At 41.0% G+C, this 26,620-nt stretch overlaps 1 protein-coding gene across 2 annotated transcripts in view; it reads left to right on the forward strand.

Moving 5' to 3' along the window:
- The window catches only part of SDK2 (sidekick cell adhesion molecule 2), a 377,040-nt gene that overhangs the window by 295,642 nt on the left and 54,778 nt on the right, over positions 1-26,620 (forward strand). For both annotated transcript variants that reach the window (XM_063293433.1, XM_063293434.1), the window contains exons 5-18: positions 6,346-6,479; positions 9,678-9,789; positions 10,254-10,444; positions 12,618-12,701; positions 15,255-15,449; positions 15,990-16,106; positions 17,486-17,653; positions 19,851-19,953; positions 21,114-21,290; positions 22,451-22,587; positions 23,563-23,710; positions 24,269-24,409; positions 24,579-24,760; positions 25,063-25,178. In XM_063293433.1, the coding sequence (XP_063149503.1) occupies positions 6,346-6,479; positions 9,678-9,789; positions 10,254-10,444; positions 12,618-12,701; positions 15,255-15,449; positions 15,990-16,106; positions 17,486-17,653; positions 19,851-19,953; positions 21,114-21,290; positions 22,451-22,587; positions 23,563-23,710; positions 24,269-24,409; positions 24,579-24,760; positions 25,063-25,178 (2,005 nt within the window). The remainder of the gene's footprint in view (positions 1-6,345; positions 6,480-9,677; positions 9,790-10,253; positions 10,445-12,617; positions 12,702-15,254; positions 15,450-15,989; positions 16,107-17,485; positions 17,654-19,850; positions 19,954-21,113; positions 21,291-22,450; positions 22,588-23,562; positions 23,711-24,268; positions 24,410-24,578; positions 24,761-25,062; positions 25,179-26,620) is intronic.

Raw genomic sequence — 26,620 nt, forward strand, 5'->3', positions numbered from 1 at the left:
ATGCCGACAGGCCAACTTTAATGTAAATTTTGTCAGTTTTTATGCCTGTCAAAAGATTTATGCATATTTCAAGAATCTCAGAGTATTAATCAGAAGTTATTTTAAGGAAGGCCTTCTCTGTGGTGCATCTGTAGTGCTCTAGGATCTTTTCCTTCCCACCCCAAAATTTGTGAGAAGCATTCCCATAACATGTTAAATGCCTGCTGAAGGACTCACTCTTTACCAGGGCTTTCCTATTTGAGTTTTGTTTTTCTTTTCCTGCCCCCCACTTTTTTTTTTAAGTTATTTTATATTATTTGCCATTTTATTTATTTATTTAATAAAATTGTATTGTTCTGTTGTAAACCTTTCTAAGATTTACAATAATGAGAAGCAGTATAAAAAGTTGAAGTGTCCAAAGTTCTCTTAAGTCAAGTCCTGCTGACTTCTTGGACATCTTTATGTCATTTTCTAGGCAGTAACAATGTGGAAATGTTTTGTCACTGCCGCTTTCTTCTGGGAAATATTAATATTAATAATATTATTATTAATAATAATAATAATAATTACATTATGTGATGATACCTTTAATATTATTAAACAACATCTGCCTATCCCAGGTCCTTGGGAAGGACGCAATAGGTGGACAAAAATACCAAATCTAGTCTAAACATCTGGCTGACTGTGCGACCAACCATGATAATAACATCTGAAATCACACAAATCACAAAGCAGTATATAAAGTTTCTTATAAAAATATAAAAATGTACTCAAGTAAAAGATAAAGGATAATACAGATGCATCTGAAGTCATATTTCTCAGTTTCGAATTCTAGGTTACAAACCCATCCTAATTAATAGTATTAACCATTGATTATGTCTATGGAAATATATCTATGAACCATACTTAGGGAAGGCAGGGAAATAAATGCATTAATTGGGAGAAGTTATCTGTTCCCTTATCCCCCTACTATGGTTTATATCTACAAAAGTCACTTGAATCACTATGCTATAACATATTGGTTAAATTAACAAATTGTTCTAATCCATTTTTTAAATAAGAAAAGCAACCTAAAGGGAAAGACTTAATGCACTCTTCCATGCAGTTGCTCTATTTAGATTTGTAGTGTCTTTTGAAACTTGTGAAACTTTCATTTCAGTTTTTTAAAACCATAATTATTGTTGATCAACCATTTCCAGTATCATGGAGTATCTTGACTAGTTTAGAGAAGCACTTGTCCTTTATTATCCAAATTGTTTCATACATACAGTGTCTGCATCTCCAGCCTTGAAGGTAGAATATGGAATAGGTCAACAGGCATCCTTTGTTGCGTGACTACCAGTGGTAGTCACATAACTATAAAGAATTTTCCCATGGATATTTGGGAAAGGATAACTCTTTTTTTCCAGAGCTCCCTTTATTTTCTTTAGTACCAAGGTAACTATTAGGCCAGCAGCTTGGCAGGTGAATAACATAATCCCCTCCAATTAGCAAAAAGACTAAATCAGTTCCAGTCTCTAATGGAAATATTACATTAAAGAACCAAGTATTAAGGCTTTAAGCTGGCAAGATGGAAGTCAGCAGTTCCTAAGGTAGAGACAGTCGTGTTGTAAATTTACCTCAACTCTCCAAGACATCAAGCAACCTATCAAGTATTCATTACTTTGAGATGGTGGGTGGAAGAAGCCTAGAATGTAAACGTTTGAGAATAAGTATCAGTCTGTGCCATCTTTGGGCTGTAATGGGCAATCAACTGTACATAAGACTTAATTCTTGTCTTCAATAAGGATTCTAGTTTGGATGAATCACATCTTTGAGTCTTCTGCCAAGGCTAGCTGAGATGTTGGACTAAGAGTTAAGTATCTGGAGATTAGTGAGTTACTACCAAGCCTGACACAAGCAGAATGAAGCTCAGAAATGGCTGGTTTCTGTTAAAGTAAAAGAAACCATAGAGTTACCAATTGCCTGGAGTCTAAGCCTATACAAATATCTTACCACAGCAACTTGCAAGCCACAATCTGGACACTTTATCAGCTGCTCAAAATCAGTAAATAGATGTTGTAAAGGAACTGGATAACTCCCAGTGATGAAAAATAGAAATGGACCAATCCATACCTGGGATGTTTGAGGTGATCTCTTCAGTTTCTGTTTAGCATAGGACTAAGGAAAAAGATCTGGAATTATCACATAAGCAACATCCTTGTGCAAGTTCTAGCAAGGGGGAGGAGAGGTAAGAGCTGACGTCATCTCATACAAACACAGAGCACATGAGTATCATAAGGAGAGTATTAATTCCATTTAAAAAAACTAACATTCTGGTAGTGCGAATGTACAAATCTTCTATTTGTACAGACAGTAGAAAAGACTGTATTGTTAAAAAAAAAAACCCAAAGAGAATATTTAGGCTACCTTAGATTCAGCATTTACCCAGGCACTTGGTTTCTCTCACATGCCCAAACACACACTGCTGTGAGAACAAGTATGTAACCTCCATTATGCAAAGAATGATCTGAGTGCTTTTCCATTTGTGAAGGCAGTTTGTGGAGTGGAGAGTTCTTTCATATCAGATTTAATGGTAAAATATGTTTCCCCTCACCCATACATTTTATAGTTCCAGAAGATTAGGTCATTCTTCAAAAAGAAAAAAGAAAAACTACTAATCTATGAACATCCAACCTGTTCTCTCTCTTGAATGTGTAGCTACCAAGATAATTTGAAGACAGGCAAAGGAAATGGGGAATATATTTTAATTGCTTTTCATTCAAGGTGAAAGTAATTTCACTACTTTGCAAACGTTTAGCTTATACATCACAGTCAGCTAGTCTTCAGAAACCAACTGTATGTTTCATTTTTTTAAAAAAAATTAATAGTAATTTGATTAAAAATTACAACTACAATGATAAAAAACTAATACAAACTAAAGAAAGAAAAAATAGAAGGTGCAGAAAAGAAAAAGGAAATAGAAAAGAAATAGAAAGAAAAAATAAGAATATAGTAAAGAAAAAGAAAAGAAATATATAAAGAAATTTATTTATTCATTTATCAAATTTCTCTGCCCCCTTCGTCACAAGAAGGATAAACAATTTTAGTAACTTATCACCTTCTCTTAAAATACAACAAATCTCTTCTTCCCATATCCCATCTCTTATCTATAAACAAATCCTTAAAACCTCATCATTTCAGTCCTAATCAGCAAAAGTCCGTTAAGGGTTACCAGAGATAACAACATATCTATTTTAACCTTGATCAAATAAACCAACTTTATATTCCTTCCTTTTACTTTTAACAGTCTTGACCTTTACTCCCTTCAAATAATGTCCTAAAATTTTATTTCTTTTCATTTTTTCTTTGTTCCTTCACACAAAATTCTTCAAGGCTTTAACAAGCCTCTTCTGTAAATCCAGTATAGGAAGATTATTCTGGTCACTCTCTTGTTTTGTTATTTGTATATCCCTTTTAATTATTAAGACATCAGCAGGTTTCTTTTGTATGTCCAGTGTAGACCAACTGTATGTTTCAAATATGCATGTAGTCACACAATACAAGGTAAAATTGAGAGATATACATATCATATCTGAACAAATATAATGGTCCTACAAATACACCAAGATTGTACTTCAGAGCTTCAAAATAGTCATGCCTATCTACTGTGGATCATCATAGTGTTTCTTTCATATCCTTGAAGAAAGGATGTTAAGACAGATTTAACAAATATGCATTTGCACATGAAGAAACAGTTCCCAATCCATTTAAGAAAGTTGTTCCTGCATGTATATTCTTTGTTTAAATGCATGCCAAAGATACAACAAAGCATCCTCATACATGCAGTGTTGGAGGTCCAAGTTCAAGTCACCATTCAGTCATGAAGCTCACTGAATTATGTTGGGCCAATTCCCCTCTTATAAAGTTGTTATGAAAATAAAATGGGCAGTTAAATATATATGTTCATTTGTTATTTTAATTTATCTCCTGCCCTTTTTCCCAAGAGAATTCAAGCTGCTAAGAGGCTAAAATAAAATGTATAGAATTAACACTGGTAAAACTGGTAAATTATCAGTAGTATACTCCAACGGACTGGCTAGAAAGGAAGATCTTGGCTTCTTTCCTGAACATGGAAAGATCATGGGCAAAGCTCATTGATGAAACAGTACGTCCCATAGCTGGGGAGCAGCCTAGGAGAAGACATCTGACACTTGTCTGAGAAAAGCACGTCTGAAAGTGAGCTCTCTCCAGCCAATCTCAATACCCAGATAAGTTCATACTGAGGAGGTTGTTTCCTTGAGTAGCCAGCTCTAAGATGCTTCCATTTACAGAAATCATGCTTGCTGTCTAGATCTTACATCACTTCCAAAGTGAAGGCTGGAAGTAAATGTAACATGTAAATCTCCCCTTTGGGGGAGATGAGTGGTGACAGAAATTTGAAATATAAATAAATAAACAAACAAACAAACAATGAATTAATACAGAAATTGGCAAACATTTTTGGTTTGGGAGCTACAACTTGTTGAGGTTTTCCTACTAATAGATTAAGCTACTATTATACCTAATCATTTGGCCGGGTGAAAGGTTGCAAGTGATTGTCTCCTCTCACGTGCTTCATGCAAAATAGCCTGGGGGGAGGACCTGCCCGGACTTGTTCTTCACTTCCTTCTTTTTCTCTCTGCTGGAAATGTAGCTCAGCAAGGCTTGCTCCAAAAAGGGAGCTAGGTCCTTTAAATGTTTTGCTTTTGTTTTTGTTTTCTGTAAATAAATTATTTTTATAGAAATGCTTGGTGTGTGACTTTTTTGACCTCTCCTGGGCTAAAGGCTTTCCCAGCATCTGCAACACAACTGGCCCTCCAGCATAGTTGTTGGACATATGCATACGCTGAATGAAATCATGAATATAGTAAGGCTATAATTCTAAACACACAAGGCCAACAGAGCTCTCTTGTACATAACGCATGGTAAAACATACAGAGGATTACAGATTCTGATGTCTACACATATAATAAATGTATTTCTGTGATGTATCTAACTTCAGGATCATCATTATTACTCTATTATCTCAGTATTGCGACATTTTATACATTCATATGGCAAAAATGCATACCACACATCATTCTCCAGATGCTATTTCTCTCTTGGTGTTCCCATTTCTCCATAGATTACTTATATAGCAGCCTTTTAATTATTGTGTTTTATGTGCACTGCTTAGCTTTAAGTGTTCCAATCTAAAGGTCCTATAGGTTTTTACAGGTGGGAATGGTTTTAAAGCTGCATAAGTGGTTATGCAACATTTTCTTTGCTTTCTACTTTAATGTCAAGTTAGAGAAAGGCAATTAGAGAAAGGAGGGGTTTTTTTTTCAAATCCCCCCAGCTATTTTTCAACACATATCTATGTTGCTTTGAATAATCATATAATATTTATTTTACAATATTCATTATTTCATATCTGCAGATGTGTGCAGTTATGCATGTAATTTCCAGGCTTAAAACAACGCCAACTTGAAATGGCAGCATGATTTCCTGTTTCTTTGGTAATTTCAGCACTATACTATGGCTTATGGCATATGCTCTCAGTAGAAACTCAAATGATAAAAAACATGTGATCCTTCCAAATTAGCTTATTTTTTCCACAATTTCAGCACTGTGCATTGATTGGTGCCTGACATACAATTTCATTATAACAAAGTACTCTACATTCAGTAACATGAACCCACAGAGGAACAAGTATGTGTATGTGTGTGTATATATCTATATCTATATCTATATCTATATTTATATTTATATTTATATCTATATTTATATTTATATTTATATATATGTAATGCTGAGCCCCCCAAAAATAGCACAGCAGTGCCCCAGAAACAAAGAGATTCCTCTTTCAGTCCTGTAATCAATTCTGTGGTAGGTAACTCAGTTCCAGAAGTGCCCTCCTATTTAACTTCAGTGGTGGAAAAAAAGCCAACACAAAACCCAAGTGTTTGCTTACTGGAATGCCTGAAGAAAACCCAATTTGTATTTCTTTCAGAAATTAGAGCAGGGAGACCGTTCATAGTCAGTAAAAGAGAGAGATTGGAGTCACTTTTATCTGAACATGGAATGCCTTGAAAGCCAACAACTTCTTAAAGGAACAACCAAAATTCAGCATTCTACATTGGATTCCTCACTGTAATGCAATATAAGATGACTGCTATATTTCCTACTGGAAACTTCTAAATCAGGCATGTCTTCCTAGGCTAGGTTACTTCAAGGAAAGATTTGAGAGCTCACTTAGGGATAGATAGGAAAGTGCAAACATTTTTAGCAATACAACTCAAAAGGAGGGCATCCTTATATCCTTGAAAAATATCCAGTGCTAAACCCATCTTTCTTTCCATCCAGAGCTATCACACTGGAGAACACACTGGTGATCTTGTCAACTGTGGCACCTGATGCTGGAAGGTACTATGTGCAAGCTGTGAATGACAAGAATGGGGACAATAAAACCAGCCAGCCCATCATGCTCACTGTGGAGAGTAAGTGCCCTTTTGGGTGAGAAGTGGGGAAAGGGCTTTGAATCCCAGTTGACCAATTTTCTGAAAAGGTTCATCTGTCCTTTTAGCAGCAGTACGGGAGATGTCAATTCAACTGGTGCAGGAGAATGATTGTGCACCTGTTCCATGTGCCAGCTCTTCTTTGCAGTGGCAGTGGGAAAGCAAACTGCAACATCAAGTTATTTGTCAACATCTAGTGGGAAACAAATATAACAGTTATTGTTATTCCCGTTAAACACCAACACCAATCCTCCTGACTAGACCCATGTTATTTTAATTTTATATATGAAGCAGCTAATACGTCATGCTTGGATCCATACAAGTGGAGTTAGGACTTTAATTTATTTTAGCATCCACTGAATTCTCTCAGAATCTGCTTATATACAACTTTTCCAGAGAGGGGGCAGCTGAGTGATCAAGACCTCAGCCTCTGAGTATTGTAGATGAAGGGTCTGTTCTTCACAGAAAGAATTGTAAAGAGTTTCACAACTGTACACCTGGGAAAATTTGATGGATAGAGACTACACATGTGCACACAACACATGCTACAATGAATTGGCAACCTTGAGCCAAATAGTGCTTTTACCACCTTTCAAGTGGTCCTGGTAAAAACTGTGTTGCAGAAGAGAATGACTGGGGATGGCTTTGCCTTCTTCCCCAACATAGTCAGCTCCCAACAGCTGGCCAAACAGTTATTTGAGGGCCTGCTGGAAAGAAATCTTATGCAGTCTTTCCTCCACACTCTGTTTCCAGTACTATCACAGGACCAGGGGTGGGCAGAGTGTGTTCAGATGGCAACAGAAGAGAGAACCAAACATGGTGGTAGCATTGACAATAGATCATATAAGTGCCTCTGAGGGCTGTGCATGATTGATGGACTGTATATTGCTAGGACACATCCTAGAACTTTGAGCCGCTGCCTGCACTTGACAATGCAACTGTTGATTTTTATTTTGCTTTCTGCAAAAAAAAAAAGTATAAGATTGTAGCCAGAATCTCTTGTTGCTTTAAGGATCTGGAAGGACTGTGTGAATAAATGCAGGCCACAAAGTGTCAAGAGGCTAGCACAGTATGAATTACTTTAACTTAAATACTTCAGTTAAGTGGGAGGTGGGCTGAAGAAGTAGGATTTTTTTTTTTGCCTTGCTTATTTTCTGGTGAACCAATGGTCCCTAAAGCTCAGTTTTGTCACCAGTGTCTCTGTGCACCTGGCTTTTCTGATGCTTCTGCTGGCTCGGGCCCAAATTTAATTTGCAGTAAATCTCTGGCAAAGCGGCTGGTGCTGACTAAACATTTCTACAGGCTCTGAATTTATTTAGACACTTTAGGCCATAGCTATGAGAGCTAGGAGGCTCTCATTACATCACCAGCTTCGGCACTCATTCCTGCCCCTGCTTCCTGGTACCAGAATGTTTGGCTGCAGAACTGAGCATGGAAATCTGTATGGGTATAGCCTCTGTAAAGCCTCGAAGGGAATTCTCCCAGTACATGTGAATCCTCTTTCCCTCTGGATGTTTATTTCACAGCTGTTTTATGTCTCCCAGATTTGGCTTTATATCCCCTTCCCCCTCTTTGCCCCATTAATTTGAAGAGCTGTACCTCAGAGTGTAATAAACACCATAGTGCATGCCTTTATGGATTCAGCTATATCAGCAACTTGCAATTGTAGTCAAGAAATGGAGGAGCAGGGGGGAGTTATCACAGCAATTATTTTATTTTATGCACTTACCCTGTTGCAGCTTCTCTTGCTGCTGCTTTCTCTCTTCCCCTCCTTTCCTTTCCAATGCCAATTGCCGATGCCCAGCTACAGATCACAGCAGGTGGCAGAATTTAGCAGAAGGTTATGGGGAAGGTAGGTATGGAATCTTAATATTGTTTTCAAAGGTTTCAGCTCTCCAAGCTGCATGGTGGAAGCTAAAGTCCTGCCCTGTAAGACACCTCCATCTCACTGGCTTCGGTGGGAGAGCTTTTGTATGCTCCATCACTAACTGAATGGGCAAACCAACAACGTCTGATGCATTCTCCCCCTGAAGTGCCACTCCCACTCACACCTTTCAGGTGTTTGATGTGACTCAAAACCTGCATGCAGAACAGGAAGTACCATTAAACGGCCCTTGAAATGTGGAAAGTCATGCCATCTTCTGCTGCACGCTTTGTGCTTCTTTGCCATGTTATTCTTCTGAATGGAAGTTCTAAGAAAGGAAATAGGGTCTCTCTGTTCACTGTCAGGAGGGAAGAGTCAAAACAGTGGAACAGTGGAGCAAAAAGCAGAACAGAGGAAAAGAGGCAGAGAATTAGAGATGATTGGGTAAATGAGATACAGGAACTGCAGCTGCTGCTTCTAGTCCCTACTAAGTACCTGGTACAGTGGCCTGTTGGATGAACAGTCTTGGCCCAAGTAAGTATCATCTAAGAAAGAAGGTTGGGCCAGATGAGAGAGATAAATAGTAATAAGGTAGAATGAGATAGACTTCTCAAGCAGCGTGATTTAATCTCCAGTGGTTACAGTTTGCAAACCATGTTCTGCTTCAACCAGCCATAAGCAAGAAACTAGGTGGGGCATTACTACTCCTGACTACTATAATTCTCTCCTGTGAGATTTCACCAGTCATTTCTTACATATTTCCAAATCAATCTTTCCAATTGCATTCCCACCTGATATCTTCCCAATGTGTTGTAGCTACAACTCCTGGAATTCAAGTTGTGGGAAATTGGAAGAAGTTCAACTAGAATAAAAGCCATATTTTGCAACCAATAATAGTGTCTATTTTCTGAGCTTCCATCTAACCATGGCACAGGCTGGGACTTCTCATGGGTAAATCTTGGATGCATCGGACACTCCTGCAAGATGGCTGTGGGAATACTTTTGGATAGACAGAGTCAAAGCTTATAGGAGGACTAGTGTGATGGTGTTACATGTCACACTGGCATGGCAAGAAGAATGTTAGGGATATACAAGAGTGGTACAGCATGGTGCTGAATCTGGAAATCTTATAGGTAGAATAGCTATGTGAGGAGAAAATGTTCAGGAGAAATGGTAAAGCTTTGCTATACAATGAAAATCAGTTCCAAAATTTGAATCAAAAAGTATGTATAATGAGCATATATCACATATGAACAGTGAATGTTTCTGTGTAACACATGAGCTACTATCTGGTACACCATTTCATTTTTTCACAGATGTAGGTGGCCCAGCTGACCCCATTGCTCCAACCATCATCATTCCACCACGCAACACTAGCGTAGTCTCTGGTACTTCTGAAGTGACTCTGGAGTGTGTGGCCAATGCTAGGTAAGTCTACCTGACTGCTATGCTCTGTAACTTGTGACTCTGAATTACAGTGAGGGCTCATCTATATATCCCATGTGCCATGGCATGAAAACACCACTAACTGCATGTCAAGGACATGAATGCATGTCCTCAACCTTCTCCCAGCCCACTGCAAGTTCAGCCTCCACCCATCTTTTCTTGTTCCGCTTCAAAAATGATGTTTTTCAACTTCTGCCAGCTCTGTTGTACTAAGTAGTCATTCTGCAGCAAATCATTCCAAGGTAAATTTTGGGATGGAGGCCTGCCTTGCTCCATTTGGCCACCTGTGGCTATCATTGGCACGCACCCCTCATGATGCCAGGCCACAGACTGTTAAGGCCATTGGTAAGGTTCAGGGTTTCTCACTGTGCCAAGAGGCCTCTCTCCCACTTTTCTTACCAACATATTGAAAGGGGTCCATCCTCACAAGCTTCTCTGCTAACCAGGCCACTCATCAAACTACACATCATCTGGAAGAAAGGCGGGATTCCAGTATCCAGTGGCATCAGTGACTACAACCGGCGGTTGACCATCCTTAATCCCTCCCTAAGTGACAGTGGCTACTATGAGTGTGAAGCTGTGTTGCGCAGTAGCAGTGTACCCTCTGTGGTTCGAGGAGCCTATCTCTCTGTGCTGGGTAAGAAGGGGAATCTTTGCTGTTTCTTTGCTTAAAGTGACCCAGTAAAGGGGCTATTCACCAGTTGGGCAACCACACCAAGCCAGCCGCTGCCATGGCCCTTTGCCTCAGCACTGCTATCATCAGCCATTCAAAACATTTCCCTAACCACTGAGTGCAGCTTTTCCACCTGTGATGTGGCATTAGCAATTCCTTATAGTCATACCCCTGTATCAAGTGACCATCATTTTTTTTTATCACCCTAAATGCGAAATCCAATATGATAATATGTCAGACATTGCATTTCAAATGACTTAAAATGATGGTCTGGCATATAGGACATTGCATTTGGATAGTGATAATTCAGGGCAGGATGTATTAGTTTTGCTATCTTTACAAATCTCAGTCTGGGGTCATGTCCCCCCTAACTCCATAACTCCACAAATTCCCCTAACTTTGGCTTGAAGATGTGACCCTAGCATTTATTTAAGGATACATCTGCATGATGCAGCTGTCTTTTTATCCCCATTTTAGAGCCAAGGCCAAGCTAACTTTGGGTTTTTCTGATCCAATGTTGAAGTAATGTTTTCCATCTTCTCCCAACACAAGTTTTCCTATGTGCACAATGTTTGGCACTTTGGTGGTGACTGAACTGATGACATGGCAGGGGCTGGGATCTGCCCAATGCCTACTAGCCACTTTTAGCTGATATGGGCATGCCCCTTCCTCTCCAGTCACCTGCAGTGAGTACTGGCTGCCTCCACAACTTTCTTGTAACCTGCTGACTTCAACCAATGCTATCTCCGTGCATAACCTTTGAAGTCATCCTCCACTCTCCTAGATCACTTACATATGACTGAGTTCTAGAATCCTACAGTGAAGTGGCATAAAGGCAATCGGAACTAATTCTGAATATTTTTCTATTTTCCTCCTTTCCTCACAGCATTTACTTCTTCATTTCTGCCTATTCCACAGTTCCAGCTTCTACTGATCAGTACTCCCAGATCCCCTGTGGCATGCTGGCAGGTTGCATGGAAGTTTCCCCTTGTAGATCCCCCCATACAATCTCAACATGCCTCAGAGTATGCTGGCAGGCCACGTAGGTATGCTGGCTGCAGCAGGAGGACTCTCTTGTTTCAGCCAGTGCCCCTTCCATCAGCATAATCTGCCAGCAAACCATGCAAGAGATGTAGGAGAGAAGAGTAAGCATCACCTTCTTCCCTCCCAGATCCCCTACCTCATTTGCTGGCAAAATGGATGGAGCAAGAAAATCTGCAAGGAAAATTAGTGGATAAGATAAGAGTCAGGATAGATAAGAACAGTTCCAAAAAAAGGATAGGCAGGGAGCCAATATAAGGACCTTGGAAGGCTTAAACAATGGAAGTGAAAAGCACAATAAACATAAATACTCTGACTGAAGGGATCAGATAAGTTAGAGAATGAGGATGTGTCAGTAGATAAGGATCCAAAGAGCAGAATGAGGCACTAGTCAAAAGTTGCTTCCTCCCCAGCCTCAGCCCACATTAGCGAGAGTGATTGGTAGAAGACTTTCTTGCTGATAGGAAATCCACAGATCATGGCACCTTAACTTGCCCTGCAAAAAAGTGTTAGAACAGTTGACTACTTGCTGTGCTTATTAGGAAGGCAGAATAGTGACTGGTTAGGCAAACAGAGCAAATAATGCTAGCATACTTTTGTGCCACCTTAAAGACTGGAGGAAAGCACATAACTGGTTGTCTGAATGTGTCCATAGTATCTTCTAGGGTCATCCAATCATTGCTGTTCCAAAATAACAATAATAAGGCCAGGCTTTCTATCCCTTCAATAGTGGCTCAGTGATGCTGTGAAGATGCTGTACATCACTAGTGGGGAAAGGGCATGAGTCTTATTGTAAGACCAGGTCAGGGTATGTTTGATCTTTAAGAATAAAGTTAATAAAAGTCATTCAGCAGAAATCATTTTCAAAGATATGGAAACATCTTATGTGGAGTTATACTGTAAGGCCACCTAACTCATAAGAAATTGACACCAGATCTTAGGCAGGAATCACTCCCATTTTCAACAGCTTTGTTTTTTTTAGCTAGAGATGCCAAGGATAGAAGCTGAAAAATTCTGAATATAACCATGGCATTTCATTTTAAAAATTCATATGAAGAATGTTTGGCTGGTCCTATGCCTGGGATCTCTTTTACAGAACCACCCCAGTTCACCAAGGAACCAGAAAGACACATCACAGCAGAGATGGAGAAGGTGGTACAGATTCCATGCCAAGCTAAAGGTAATTTTCTCTAGCTCACTAGGGATTGTTCTGATCAATTTAGTTTCATACCAGAATAGTTAATCTTACAACCCTAAGCATCTACTGCATTGGCAGATCAAATGAACATTTTCCATCAGACCTACATTTGGGAGATTTCAATAGAGAAGTGAATGAGGAAAGTGTTCAGAACACTCACCATTCACATGTAGCTAAAAATATGTGTGTAAGCAAATTTCTGTTCCCACTGAGCTGCAAAGAAAACCGTGCACAGACTAAGTAGGATACATTGATATGTGCCTTAACCTATAGGCAGTACAAGATAGGGGCCCCATGCTGAATGGCAGCCTCATTTGCAGTAGTACTGAACATGTCACTCCCAGAGTTTTCTGTGAAAGGAAACTGTGATCTTAAACTGCAAGCTAGAGGCGTGAGTTTAAGTTATAGCAAACATTTTCTATGGATAGACCGTCAGGGTTTGGTTTGGTTTGGTTTGGTTTGGTTTGGTTTGGTTTGGTTTGGTTTGGTTTGGTCGTCCCGAAAGTTGTTATGGGGGCTTCTGTTTGTTTATATATTTGACAGATCTAAATATACTGTCTTTCTTTAGATAATGTCCAGATGAATTGCAGCAGCAGGACCAAACCTTTAGGATAAAAGCTGGGAGGTCACCACTTTCTCCTCCCAGAGGTCCTCTGCTTTTTATACTCCCTGGCCTTGGTGTAGCTGCTTGGTAGTTAGAGCTGCCATCACTTGTCTATTTGGGGATGCCCTTGCCAAGCATCCTCCCCCTTAACTCTAGCATGTAAGAAGAAAACAATCCCCATGGCCTACAGCCTCACTTGCCAGTAGAAAGGGAGAAAGATGATGAAAGTGAAGTAAATTCTATAGTCCTCTCCTTTGCTGGGGAAATCAGCTCCCCTCCTTTGGGAGTTGGATCAAAAGCACCGTCTATCATTCAAAATCAACTTTATTAAAAATAAGAAAGAAGGAAAACTAAACATTCCTTTTTAATTTGAGGTAGTCACAATAAATAAATAAACAAATAAATAAACAAACAAATAAATAAATAGGTGCTGCTAAGATAAATACAATAAACTTCAGATACAACAGTTATCACAGAGAAATATTTATCCTGTCTACCTAGCACACACATTAGAGTCAATCCAAGGTCTAATCATAAGTTGTTCCTGGCTAAAAATGTTACCTATCCCTTAGAGATGAAGAATCTATCCAGCAAACAATTCCTTGCTTGGGTTTCCTGGATATCCTGAGTCTTGTAAATTGCAATCTGAGATCAAAAACTTAGCATCAATTTTTACCTTAGCTTCTTTTTTTCCCTCCTTTTTCCTGATGCAATTGTGACCTGAAACAGATTTCCCTGTTTCAGTTATTCCTGGATCACATTCTCAGATGATCCCAGAGAATTCCAGCTGCTCTTCCTCCCATTTCCCCAGACATCTCTCTTCGTCACTCAGGGCTTGGATTTAAAAACTACTGAAGGTTGGGAGCTACCTTCCCATATATGTGTGTCAGAGCATACATCTGTCTCTGTAATAATGTAGTTTAAAACCCAGAAGATTTAATGTGGATTCCCTGTCTGGGGTGCAACTCTCAATTCATTGTTGCTGGGTGGCATCACAAGGTGGTACATTTTGTTTCAGAAGATAATAAAAACAAGAAAGAACCACAGTGAATAAAAGCAACAAAGTAAAAAACAGCAATTAAAGTCAACTATTAGAATAAAATTCCATTTTCAGCTTTTCTTAGAAGGCTGAAAACATATAAAATACTATCACTGAAGGAAGTTTTATGTGAGCCTTCCCTGGGAAGAGAATTCCACAAAGAGGCTGTCAGTTGTCTCTTGCCACATCTTAGATTGCAATTGTAGAAAGATCTCTGAAGATGACATTAGTGCACAAACAGTTCTGGAAACAGGTCTTTAAATGATCATTAAAATAGGGTGGCAAATATCTCATTGTCCCTGTCTATGTTCTGTGAGCACAGACAACAACATCACAAAGCCTCTTAGAAAACAATGCATCTTTGATTTTATTGTTGATTTATTTAAAAAAACTGTTTCCTATTTGAGAGTATTAAATCAAATTTGCTGCATCATTTGAAGCAAATCTGAAATTTTTGTTGATGTTTGATCAGGGACTTAGAGGGGGAAGGAACAAGGTAAGCTTGTCTAATTTCATTTTCAGATTCATTCGTTTGGACAAATGAGTGCCACAGTGGGGTCTTCTTGAAGTCCAGTGCAACACTGATGGGTTCTGAAGAATGCAAATATATGGTTTTAATGTCTCTTGACTGTGACTCTTGGTTTAAGAAATATAGGTTTCCAGAAGGGAAGCTGTATGGATTGGTTAAGTAAGTAAAGATGAGGAGGAAGAGAAACATACATTCAGCAGAATCCAGCAATGTGAAAGCAATTAACAAACAAAGCCACATGTATTTAGGAGTTAAGTATCATTGTTCCAGTACCACCTAATGGACCTCTCTGTGGCCTTTCTGTCTCCTGTCGGTCTTAATTTTTAAGTAGTTCATCTTTAAAATTCCCTTTTTTTATTGCAGGTGTTCCTCCGCCTAGCATGTTCTGGTACAAGGATGCAGTCCTACTTGGAATGGAGAAGCTTGCCCGTTTCAAGCTGCTTGCTAACGGGAGCCTGCAGATCAGTGGCCTAGTACCAGATGACACAGGCATGTTCCAGTGTTTTGCCCACAATGCTGCTGGTGAGGTGCAGTCTTCCACATACCTGGCCGTCACTAGTAAGTGTCAGCAAGTGCATTACTTCTAACTTGCTTTGGAGATTTCCCCATCTCATCTCCAGCAACTACCACTAGTGGTGCTTGGTGGGGAACCATGAGTGACTAGCAGCCAGAAACTCCTGCAGCTCAGTAGTGTTGCAGGAGGATAAAGCCAATAAAGGAAATACAATATAGGAAGTGAATGTTATTTTGATACAGCAGTGTTGATCTTCAAGGGAGGAAGAGATGTCTTTTGGGAGCAGAATGGGGGTTTTGAAAATAGCATGTTCTCCCTCTGTTTCACTGAGAGATGATTTCCACAATGCAAAGCATGGCACAGGGTCCGTTATTAACAGTGAATCAAAATGACCTGTGACCTTACATGTGGCTCTTTCTGAACTATTTTATTTCTGTTCAATTATGGTAGACTTAATTGAACAGATTAAGTCTGGGGTGGGAGTGTGGTGTCAGGGAAACAAAAATCAGTGTCATGTTGTGTCAAGAGTTTGGCAGTTTAAAACCCTTCCTATGAGCATTCTTCCCACCTCTCCCTCCTTACAGGCATTGCACCCAACATAACCAGAGGGCCCTTGGACAGTACAGTGATCGATGGAATGGCTGTGGTTCTTAGCTGTGAGACTTCTGGAGCTCCCAGACCAGCCATCACCTGGCAGAAAGGTAATGGTGAATTGGGAAACTATTCATGCTTTGGGAAAGCAGGCATGCAAGTAAACTCTCTTGACCTCAGCTCACTGGCAGAGCATGTATTTTGCAAATGGAAGGATTGAGGCATCCCTAGTTTTAAAAAAAATGTTGTGGAACTCAACTTCTTTTCAGACAATAAACGTCCCTTTTTTCTCACTCCCTCTGAACTCCTTTGAGTGAACAGGTTTGGGAAATGCAGGGGATGGGTGGGAAGAATCCATTTCTGTGACAGATGCTACTTCCTCAATGAAGGACACAACTGAACACCAGCCAAAGGGTCTTGAGTGATGGGAAAGTGGGCTGGAATGACCTGTGGAGTGGATTGTCTTAACAACTTCGTGTGTTCATAGCCTCATTGAACCTAGAACACCTTTGTGTCTTTTAAAATTATTGATTTCCATCTAGTTATGGTCCTTACAAGATACATTTGATCCCCTACACTGTGGAATACTATCTTCTGTATCTACAGCCAAATATTTAATCCTACTTGGAGCATATCGCTTTAGATCAGAGAGTGTATTTCAGAAATACTAGTCCTACATAATAAGATGCCTTTGGGATAAGAGGAAAAAGAAACAGAATTGAGAGTAAGGGAGATGTGGAGATTATATTTCAAACCACAGGAAGAACTAGAGTTAAGCTACAAATGAATTAGCCATCTATGACCCATATTCATATTCACTGTCTGCCGATGGGGTGGGATTAAGTGAAGAAGAAAGATTTAATCTGACAGTATTTGAGGCATGGAAATGAGTAAATGATCAACGAGCAGCCTGAAAGAACATTGTAAGAAGCAGGCAACCCATCATTCCCAGATGTTTACAATAGCTCTAGCCCACTTGACCAATTGTGTAATGGTTATGGGAATTGTAGTCCAAAATATCTGAAGAGACAGCAACATCAGAAAGTTGTCCCTCCCTATAAAGGATGAGAAGACTTCCTACTGACACAAAATCCATCTCTGTGCTTCTAGGCAACTCAAACTTTCCTGAACTTTATTATACTTCCCTTAGCTGCACAGGAAAAGTTGATGCTTCTTAGCCTTGTCATGCAAATCTGCACTCCAAGTTGTGTGAGAAGCCAAATCCATATGTTTACAATGTGCTATAGAACTGACATTTCCTCTCTTGGGCCCCTTGAATCCATAAACCATAGGCAGGTTGAAGTTCATGCATACATAGGAAGAAGAAACCTTTGACAAATCTGCCAATCATTTTCTTTGTGACTGGGTGTGCTACCAGGTTTACAGATCTCTAGGGTGGAGCTGAGATCAGAACTGATGACTTGGCAAAATCCATTGGCAACATCAATTATTGTCACCATGCAATAAACTCTCCCTTTTTCTCCTACAGGTGAACGGATCCTGGCCAGTGGCTCAATACAGCTTCCTCGTTTCACATTGCTGGAGTCAGGGAGCCTCCTCATCAGCCCTGCACGGATCTCAGATGCTGGCAGCTATACTTGCCTGGCTACCAACTCACGTGGAGTTGATGAAGCATCTGCAGAGCTTATTGTCTGGGGTAAAATTCTCCCCTTTGCCTTCTTATTAGCTTCCCACTTCTTTCTCTTGGGAGCCTCCAAGCATCCCACCCCACATTTTGTTTTGTTTTTAATCTCCCAGAGTCCTCAACATTACATTGCCAAATTTTATGGCACACCACCCAACTCCAGAATTATTTCCCAATTATTTTTACAGGAAATGAAGGCAAACTGAAGGGCTAAGCCTCCCATAGGCTTAGCGCACTTTTGAAGTTAAAAATCTCCTCCAAAAGAAGACAAAAGGATCTTGCCGACAAGAGAGGGTGACCCAAAGCCCTATTTTCCTTGTTGGTGTTGAATAACATAAAAATAATCACTGCTTTGCTCACCACAGTTTTCAGTGGCGGTGGGGTGAGGGGAGACAGTGTCCTGGTATAGCAGAGTTGCCCACCTTCGCCTTCACTTGATTGGTAAGCAACTGGCCCAGGAATGATCCCTGATGCAAAGATGTCATGTGTGGTTTGCCTCTCAGGCCAATTTCTTAATGGCATATTGATGCAATCCTATAAATGCAGCATGTCTTAAGAAATCAAATGATGAGCTTGGTCCCACCATGTCACGTCATGGGAACCATCAACACTATTTTCCTGTTAATCTGTAATGCAGCAAAGCACAGAAGTGGTACCATCTTAAATTCAGCAGCCCATGTGGATTGTGAGTGTCTAATTGTTTTTGAGAGCATATCCATCACCTTTCAAAACCAGTTTGTCTAATAAAGCAGTTGTCATTAGGTCTACCTCACTCCTGGTTGAGGTGAATCAGTTCCCCCTGCTGGCCTTAAATGGAACAATGTGCTCTGGGAATCTATCTATTTTGTTTGTCTGTCTGTCTGTTCTTATTCTGCCTCTTGCTCTGATTATAACTCCCTGTATGAAATACGAATTTAGACTTGCTCACGTGGTGAATTACCATATAAAAACCCATCCTGTATTAACCTTCTCCACATTCTCTTTTGTAGATCAGGGTAGTTAATCTTGCATCTGCCAAACATTTTGAACTTCAGCTCCCATCAGCCTCAGTCAGAATAACTGGAAAGCAAAATATCTGGGACACTTGCTTATTCCTCCCCTCAGTGTATACTGTAGGCAAGCGCAAAGCTCACATCAACGAAGACGCATCCTTTGTGATAACACTTAAGTGATGGGGATTTCAGACTGGCTGGATTAAACCTCAAGTTAGCTGCTTCATCAGGCAATTGACCTCCCCCTTCTGTGATGATAGCACACAGTTACCAAGGAGTCAGATAAGAAGTGGCCATTTTCATTTTCCTTCCAGTTGCCATTAAGGAGGCTGGGAAGCTGTCACTTCCTAACATGTCTCCATGCCACTGGAGGGGGAAAAAAACCCCTAAAAATCAACTGTGATCTGAACCGAGCCAACACCTTCATGGACAGAGTCACTTCCCTTTCTGCCCCTTGTTTACCCACTATTTGTCCAAAGGCTGGGTAGCAAAAAACAAAAACATCCTCCAAGACAGGGTGCCTAGAAAAGGCTTTTTCTTCCAGGGCTGCTCTAAAACCATCTTTTTTAGCAGCTGGACAGAAACGGGTAGCTCCTTCATCTATATTCTCAGTACTGCTGACTGACAAGAGTTAGCTAACTCCCTCTGCCCTCTCCTTCACTAGGTTTAGCTGCTTGCACAAAACATGGAAACTCCTCATTGGGTCCAGTTAGGTGTGTTGTGTGAACAGGGCCACCTTGTATGTATGTAGGGAGGGAGGGATACTGCTTGGTTGGAACCAAGGGTCCAGTGTGATGGTAGCAAGAGGGGTGTTTTCTCTTGTTCTAGCAATTTAAATTTAGAGCTTCAGTACATGATATTTGCATTCCTGGTTTCGCCAAAGCTTGGGTTGCACCAGATGATATATGTAGAACACTCTGAGGGGAGGAGTAGCTGCAGCAACAGACTGAAATAAGGCCCCTTTCGTTTTATGAATTCAGAAACAACCAGGTTTGGGTTTTTGTTTGTTTCTGTTCAGTCAGGGCAATTATGACATAACAGATCTGGCTTTGGGGCCTCCTCCTCCTAATCTTACAGGAAGTACGCTGGTATTACCAGAACTCAGCACTCCAGGTGCTGAGTCCCGATTTGTTACAGGAACCGTGTCTCTTGCCCTACCCCATTTCGATTTGTGTTCTGACTATGTTCACGTGTCTTCTGACTCTTTGTGTTGGCAGCCCGGACTCGCATCACCAACCCACCTCAGGATCAGAGTGTCATCAAAGGCACTAAGGCTTCTATGACTTGTGGAGTAACACATGACCCCAATGTTATAGTTCGGTAGGTGACCATTTCTCATTTGTGTTAAGATGAAGGAAAAGTGAGGAAAGAAATGAGTGCCAAGTGAGAACTATCTACTTTTAGAATACTAGTTGAGGATTCAAAACAACAACAACAGATAAATGTCCTCATACCTTAAGTTTCCAAACTTCTTTGTAAGGAAAAGAAATATTCAGCTTAGAAGCAATGCTAAATTCCAGTAGGTACTCTCAGTGTTTTGCTCAGGAGCATATAAACTAGGCTAATAATGTATTTGCTTGGATTTCTCTTGCTAGAAAGGAATAGTTTATTGACCTCAGCTCACCTAGCCAGTGCACCTTCCTTCATACACATTAGCCCCTTTGAAAGGGAACACTCTCTAGCCATTTCTGCAGTCTGAGAACAATCAGGGCTTCATTTTTCTAAAACACTTTTCTAAGATTAATTTTGGAGAATTGCACTATGACAAAGCAAGGAATCTTCTAGCCACGTCTTTAAGAACATCTACCGAGAAACATAATGCAAAATACATGCATGCAAATTCACAGACCTATATTGCCACCTGGTGCTTAGCTTAGTGTTGTTTGCTGAGACAAATTGTTGTGTTCCACTGTTGGGTGAAGGAAGATCATCACGGTGAACCTTTTTAGAAAAATCTTCAATCCAGAGGGCATTGGCCCGGCTGCTAAGTCTACCTGAGTTCACACTTCATATTAAGCCAAAATATGGTTTTGTTTTAGCATGATGTAAACCCAGCTAATAAGGTTATAGCTTAGAGCAAGGTGTGAACTCAACCAATTGTGGTTTATTCAACAAATTAATGTTAAACAAATATGTAAACCCATTTGTGAACAATATGTTACCCTGCAAGAATGCATGTTGGTTATCTCTTAGTATGCATAAACATCCATGGTGGGTCGGGGGTGGGCAAGTTTATGTCACATACTAGTACTAGAGTATCTATACTAGATGAGCAGTCCACCACCTGCAGAAGAAGCTGGAGTACTCTAGAAAATAGCTTAGACAAGAAATGTTCCAGAGAATTAAATAGTTGCAGTCACATTCTTTGGGACCTGACCTAGGGTATCAGGACTCACAGATTCCAATAGCAATCTGGATAGACAAGGAATAGTTGGCAGGGGAGGAACCTTTATCACCATGCCCTATTTCTTTTTCCTTAGGTATATGTGGGAGAAGGATGGCACAACTGTGAACATAGAGAATGTGTCACGCATGCGTCTGGATAGCACAGGCACTTTGCACATTGCTCAGACCTGGTCAGGGGACATTGGCACCTACACGTGTCGGGTGGTATCTGCTGGAGGCAATGACTCTTACAGTGCCCACCTGCGAGTCCGGTAAGGCTATCCTTCTACAGCACAGGTACAGAATCTGAGATTCCAGAGCTGTACGTGTTCCCCAAAAGTCTTTGGTATAGCCACCAGAGACCACCCAAAGTTACCTAATTTTAGTATGATAGAGGTAGAGAACTATTATATACAACACTGAGAGGGATCATATTAAGTGTATTTAACTACTTTTAAATGTAGATGAAATCACTACTTTTTGGAATGTGGCCCCAGACATGCCACTCAGAAGCCAAGAGCAGCTCTCAGGCAATGAAAGTGGTGTATGCCTGTCCTAAAAATGAGGAACCAACAGATTCTGATGCTTGGATGAACCAGAAACTGGCTACGGTGTGAGTGAGGCTGCCAGAAGAGATGACCAAAAGTATTCCAGGGCAATCGATTCATTTTGATGTTAATTTTGCAAGAGTAGCATACAGTACCATAGTCAAGTGCAGATAGCATTCTTTTCTGACCTCTTGAAATCACCATAATGTTTACTTCCTTATGAGCCATTCTGCAACACCTAGACTCAAGTCCCAAATTTCTCATGCCATGAACTGATATGCAGTCAGATGTCTTTCACATGTTAGTCCAGCAGCATAAGAGTAATTGTAATGTGGTACAATCTGCTGTAGACATTTGCACACACAGGGACGTAACGCTGCCACCTGTGTCTTTCTTACTGAATCATAGTCTGTATTATTCATTGCCTAATCATACTCTCTATTATTCATATGCATGTCTGCAGTGTGGTAGCACACTGCACTGAAGCAACTTCCACACTGCAGACCTGAATATCAATAGCACCTGACACATGTGAATGAATATAGTCCATTCCTATCTGAAAATCCTGATAATTGCTGCCATAGAAATGACACAGCATGCTGGCTGGAAAAGTCAACAGTCTCTAAATATCTCTGGGACCCTTTGTGCTCCCTGCTGTTTCTCAGGAAACCTCTGACCCACTGAATTAACACTGTGATTAAGCTGGGTGTTTGCTCCTGGCTCCTCTGGAAACGCCAGCAGAGGTAGCCAGTCTAGCCTTATAGCATGGTGGCTTGGAAGCCTCTTTCTAATGACTTCTCCTTCCCAATGAATGGCCCTCTACTTTCCTGGCTCTCTGTTATGGCAGTTTCTAAAATAGGTTCTTCCACCATTATCTTCATCAGGCAGCTCCCACATGCACCAGAAAACCCCGTTGCCAGGCTAAGCGCTGTAGAAAAACGTGCCATCAACCTGACATGGACCAAGCCCTTTGACGGAAACAGCCCACTGCTGCGTTACATCCTCGAGGTCTCCGAAAATAGTAAGGCATTGCACTACCTTCCTGCCATGCAGACGTGCCAGGTACAACTTGCCTGTGGTCCTGTGGCTGGCAGAACTGGACCATCCCTTCTCAAAAGTGATGGGAGAAAGCCTGGGTGGGAGTGTGACAAAAGGGGCGCTTTGGGAGTCCTAACTTCCTGGAGGACCTCTTGCCTAGGCTGTAAAAGCTTTTCTCACTTACAGTTTGTGGCTTCTTCTTTTAAGGGGTTGTATGTTCTCAAGACTTCATCATAGTCTAAGAATATTGCTTGTGCCCATTGCTGCTGCTAAGCTTACCCAGAAGTATGGGGCTACCTTGTGTGGAAGAGGCTGATTTTCTTTACCTCTGGCAAAACCCTGAGGCTGTTACTTCTTCCCTGTTCAAACTTGCACAGCATCTTCCTATAACAGTGATCTTTAGGATGCAGCCAGGAGCAGAACTGGACCCTGGCTTTTAAATGAATGGGATACTTTATAACCGGGAGGCCAGACTGGTGGGCTTGGAATTTGCTCTGCAAGTACTGGATCATTCTGGACAAAATTTGGTCCATGGGGCCCCCTACATAAAAGAACCTGCAGAGGGACCAGATGTGAACAATTGTTCTTTTAAAGATGTGTGGCAGCCACTGTATTCCCCCCCCACCTTTTTTTTTTTAATCCGTTCAATCATGTCCAATTCTCAGAGACTGCCTGGACAAGTCCCTGCAGCTTTCTTGGCAAGGTTTTTCAGAAGTGGTTTGCCATTGCCTCCTTCCTAGGGATGAGAGAGAGTGGCTGGCCCAGGGTCACCCAGCTGGCTTTGTACCTAAGGCAGGACTAGAACTCACAGTCTCCCTGTTTCTAGCCTGGTGCCTTAACCACTACACCAGACTGGTTCTCTGCATTACCCTAATTCTTCCTAAATAACTTTCGCCAGGATTACTCCTTACATTATTCTCCCTCTCTCTCTCCCTCTCTCTCTCTCTCTGCTTTCCAGATGCTCCCTGGACAATTCTTATGGCCAGTGTGGATCCTGAAGTAAATTCAGTGCTGGTGAGAGGATTAGTTCCTGCCCGCTCGTACCAGTTCCGCCTGTGTGCTGTTAATGATGTGGGCAAAGGCCAGTTCAGCAAGGACACTGAGAGGTGAGGTGCCCATATCTTACACGGGCAGCTGCAGGTGTATTCACTTGCTGATAGGAATGGAAAAGGGGATAGAGCTGGAAATGTTTTGATGTATCTCTGCTAGGCTTTGTTTTGTAGCCAGACACAATATCTGTAGGTGAGCATTGTCCTGGCTCACCTTTATGTATAGAGATACTGGTGGCTGCACCAGGGAACCTCTTATCACTACTGTTTAATGATGGTGCAGAAGGGGGAGCACAGTCACGTGACATGGCAAGACAGCAAGACTTGGGTTATTATCAATAGTACATCCCAACGTTGTGTGATATGGACACAGAGCTTGGCACAACCTGATAATTGCTCTCTTTATATCAAGATGGGGTTAAAGAGTGTTTATGTGAGCAAAGGTCTGCACCATTTTAATATGGCTCATGCATGCACAAGACAGTATTTAGGACATGCCATGATATGGCTGAGATTGGCTTTGTTCAATAAGGATTAGCTAACCCAGGTATGAGTATCAAGCCAAACTCTGAGCCAGCTTTGAAGCATGCCTGTTACGTTTGTCTCCTACATTAGGTTGTCCCTTCCTGAGGAACCCCCCACAGCACCCCCACAAAATGTCATTGCCAGTGGCCGCACAAACCAGTCAATCATGATCCAGTGGCAGCCACCACCAGAAAACCACCAGAATGGCATTCTCAAGGGATACATCATTAGGTAGGTAGATATTAACATGTGGGTGGCTACATCATCCGCGGAAGCTTTTCTAATCCTTTACTGATGGGTGCAAAATTGGAAAAGCAGTGGGTGTCCACTGGGCTTAGCTGTTCCTACTGATGATATGATTGATTCGGCCATGATCCTTTCCCTATTGTCCTTTTCCAAGATTTTGTCTGGCTGGTCTGCCAGTTGGCTACCAGTTCAGGAACATTACCAATGCGGATGTCAATAATCTGCTGCTTGAGGACCTGATCATTTGGACCAACTATGAGATTGAAGTGGCTGCCTACAATAGTGCTGGATTGGGTGTCTACAGCGCCAAAGTTACAGAATGGACTCTCCAGGGTGGTAAGTTGTGCACAAAGTCATATGGGGGGAGACAGAAAGTCCTACATTCATTTTCCTCCACTGTGGTTCCAAAGCCATGAAACCTTAGAAGGGAGTTGTAATGGGCTTAAAAAGGCAGGAACCTAGCATGCTGAAGGTTCAGAATACAGAAGGCAGTGGGCGAATCCCTTTATATCTCAGTCATGTTTTGCTCTCATAGTCTTGATTCTGAGTTTAAAGCTGATGAACATAAAATGGGAGATGGGGGTGCACAACCTCACAGGTGATGCTGAGATGCTTCCTTTCAATTTCTCCTTTCACAGTTCCCACTGTGTCTCCGGGTAATGTACAGGCCGAGGCCACCAATTCCACCACCATTCGTTTTACCTGGAACCCTCCTAGCCCCCAGTTTGTCAACGGCATCAACCAGGGCTACAAGGTAAGAGGCACTTCAAGGAAGGGGCAAGGGCCATTTACTTTTAAGGCATTTAGAGCTATAGCCAACAGCTGTGACAAGTCCTGCTTCCTAACTGGACACCCACCACATGGGTTGGGACTGCTGGGTAGACGTTCTGGGAGTTGCAATTCCAACACATCTGGAACATGAGCTTGGGGAAGGCTGGGCTAACCCAAAAAAACTTCCCGGCTGCTTATGAAATTAGGTAGACATGTTGAAAGTTTCAGAATGAAAGTCTATGTGGAAGTAAATGGAGACATGGACTATAGTTTTGAGACTAGGAAGTAGATAGTTACTTTTGTTCCAGGAAGACTAAGTGAGACAGAATTAAGATGAGAAAGTTCAGGTTTCTGCACCAGAGTTCTCATGCTTCCTCTTGCCCCCAACTGCTAACAGGATCTATAGCCATCATTCTCTCATTACCTGGAAGCTATATAGCCTATTGTCTCCCATTAAGAAGGGCCAGGCCCTCCTGCTGTTTTCTGCCCATACTTCTTGATGGGCATCAATAGAGTTACAAAGCTTTCTGGTTTCTTTTCATTAACTGTTTTAGCAGCATTAATCATGGCACAGAGTTGTTCCTGGGTCAACTAACGATCTTTGTCTTGCCTGTAAATTTCATCCAATGGGATCTTCCTGCCCTACTAGACACAGTGTAATTTACAAATGCTACAGAATCTGACCCTTCTTCTCCTTGAACAGTAATATGTGAACCATAACAATAAGCAGATCCAACTTTCCACCCTCCAAGCAACCACAGAGAAGTCAGTAGGTCTGGTAAAATATGTCTTTGCTTCTGATCTTTTTTCTATCACCCCAGAGCTAGCTATAAAAGGCCAGTTTAAGTATATGATTCCTCCTTAGCAGGGTTAAGTGGGAATCTCTCATACGAACTAAGTGTCTTCGTGGCTACTACTCTACTGTATATATCATGGGAAGCTAGTGCACCCATGTGCTCCAAAATGAAATGGCAACTTGATTTTCATAATGAAAGGTTTTTTGTCACTGCTTTTCTTGAGGAAGATCCTTGTCTAAGGTAATAGACAGAATACAACTAATGGTACTTAAACTCTCACTGCGTATGAATCTAGAGAATCCTCTTAGTTTACAGTTATTTGATCATCAGCTCCTTTAAAATAAGACCATTCTTAGTTCTTTAATTAAAAAATCTGTTTTCATGGCTTCAAGCTTATCTGTTAAAATATATTTACAAAAAGATAATACTTGTATGGAAGACTTGACTTGTGTGCTTAATTCTGAATTGTAATTAATTCAGATTTGCATTAATTAAATTGAATTTAAATAATTAAAACTTGCTTCTTAATCTACTCCAGAGGAGTTTGAAAATTTAATTGCTGCCAAATGAGATAACCAACGTTAAGAAGGATACTTAACATACTTATTAAATGCCACTTAGTATTTTT

The sequence above is a fragment of the Candoia aspera genome, chromosome 2 (assembly GCF_035149785.1).
Source record: "Candoia aspera isolate rCanAsp1 chromosome 2, rCanAsp1.hap2, whole genome shotgun sequence".
Lineage (NCBI taxonomy): Eukaryota > Metazoa > Chordata > Lepidosauria > Squamata > Boidae > Candoia > Candoia aspera.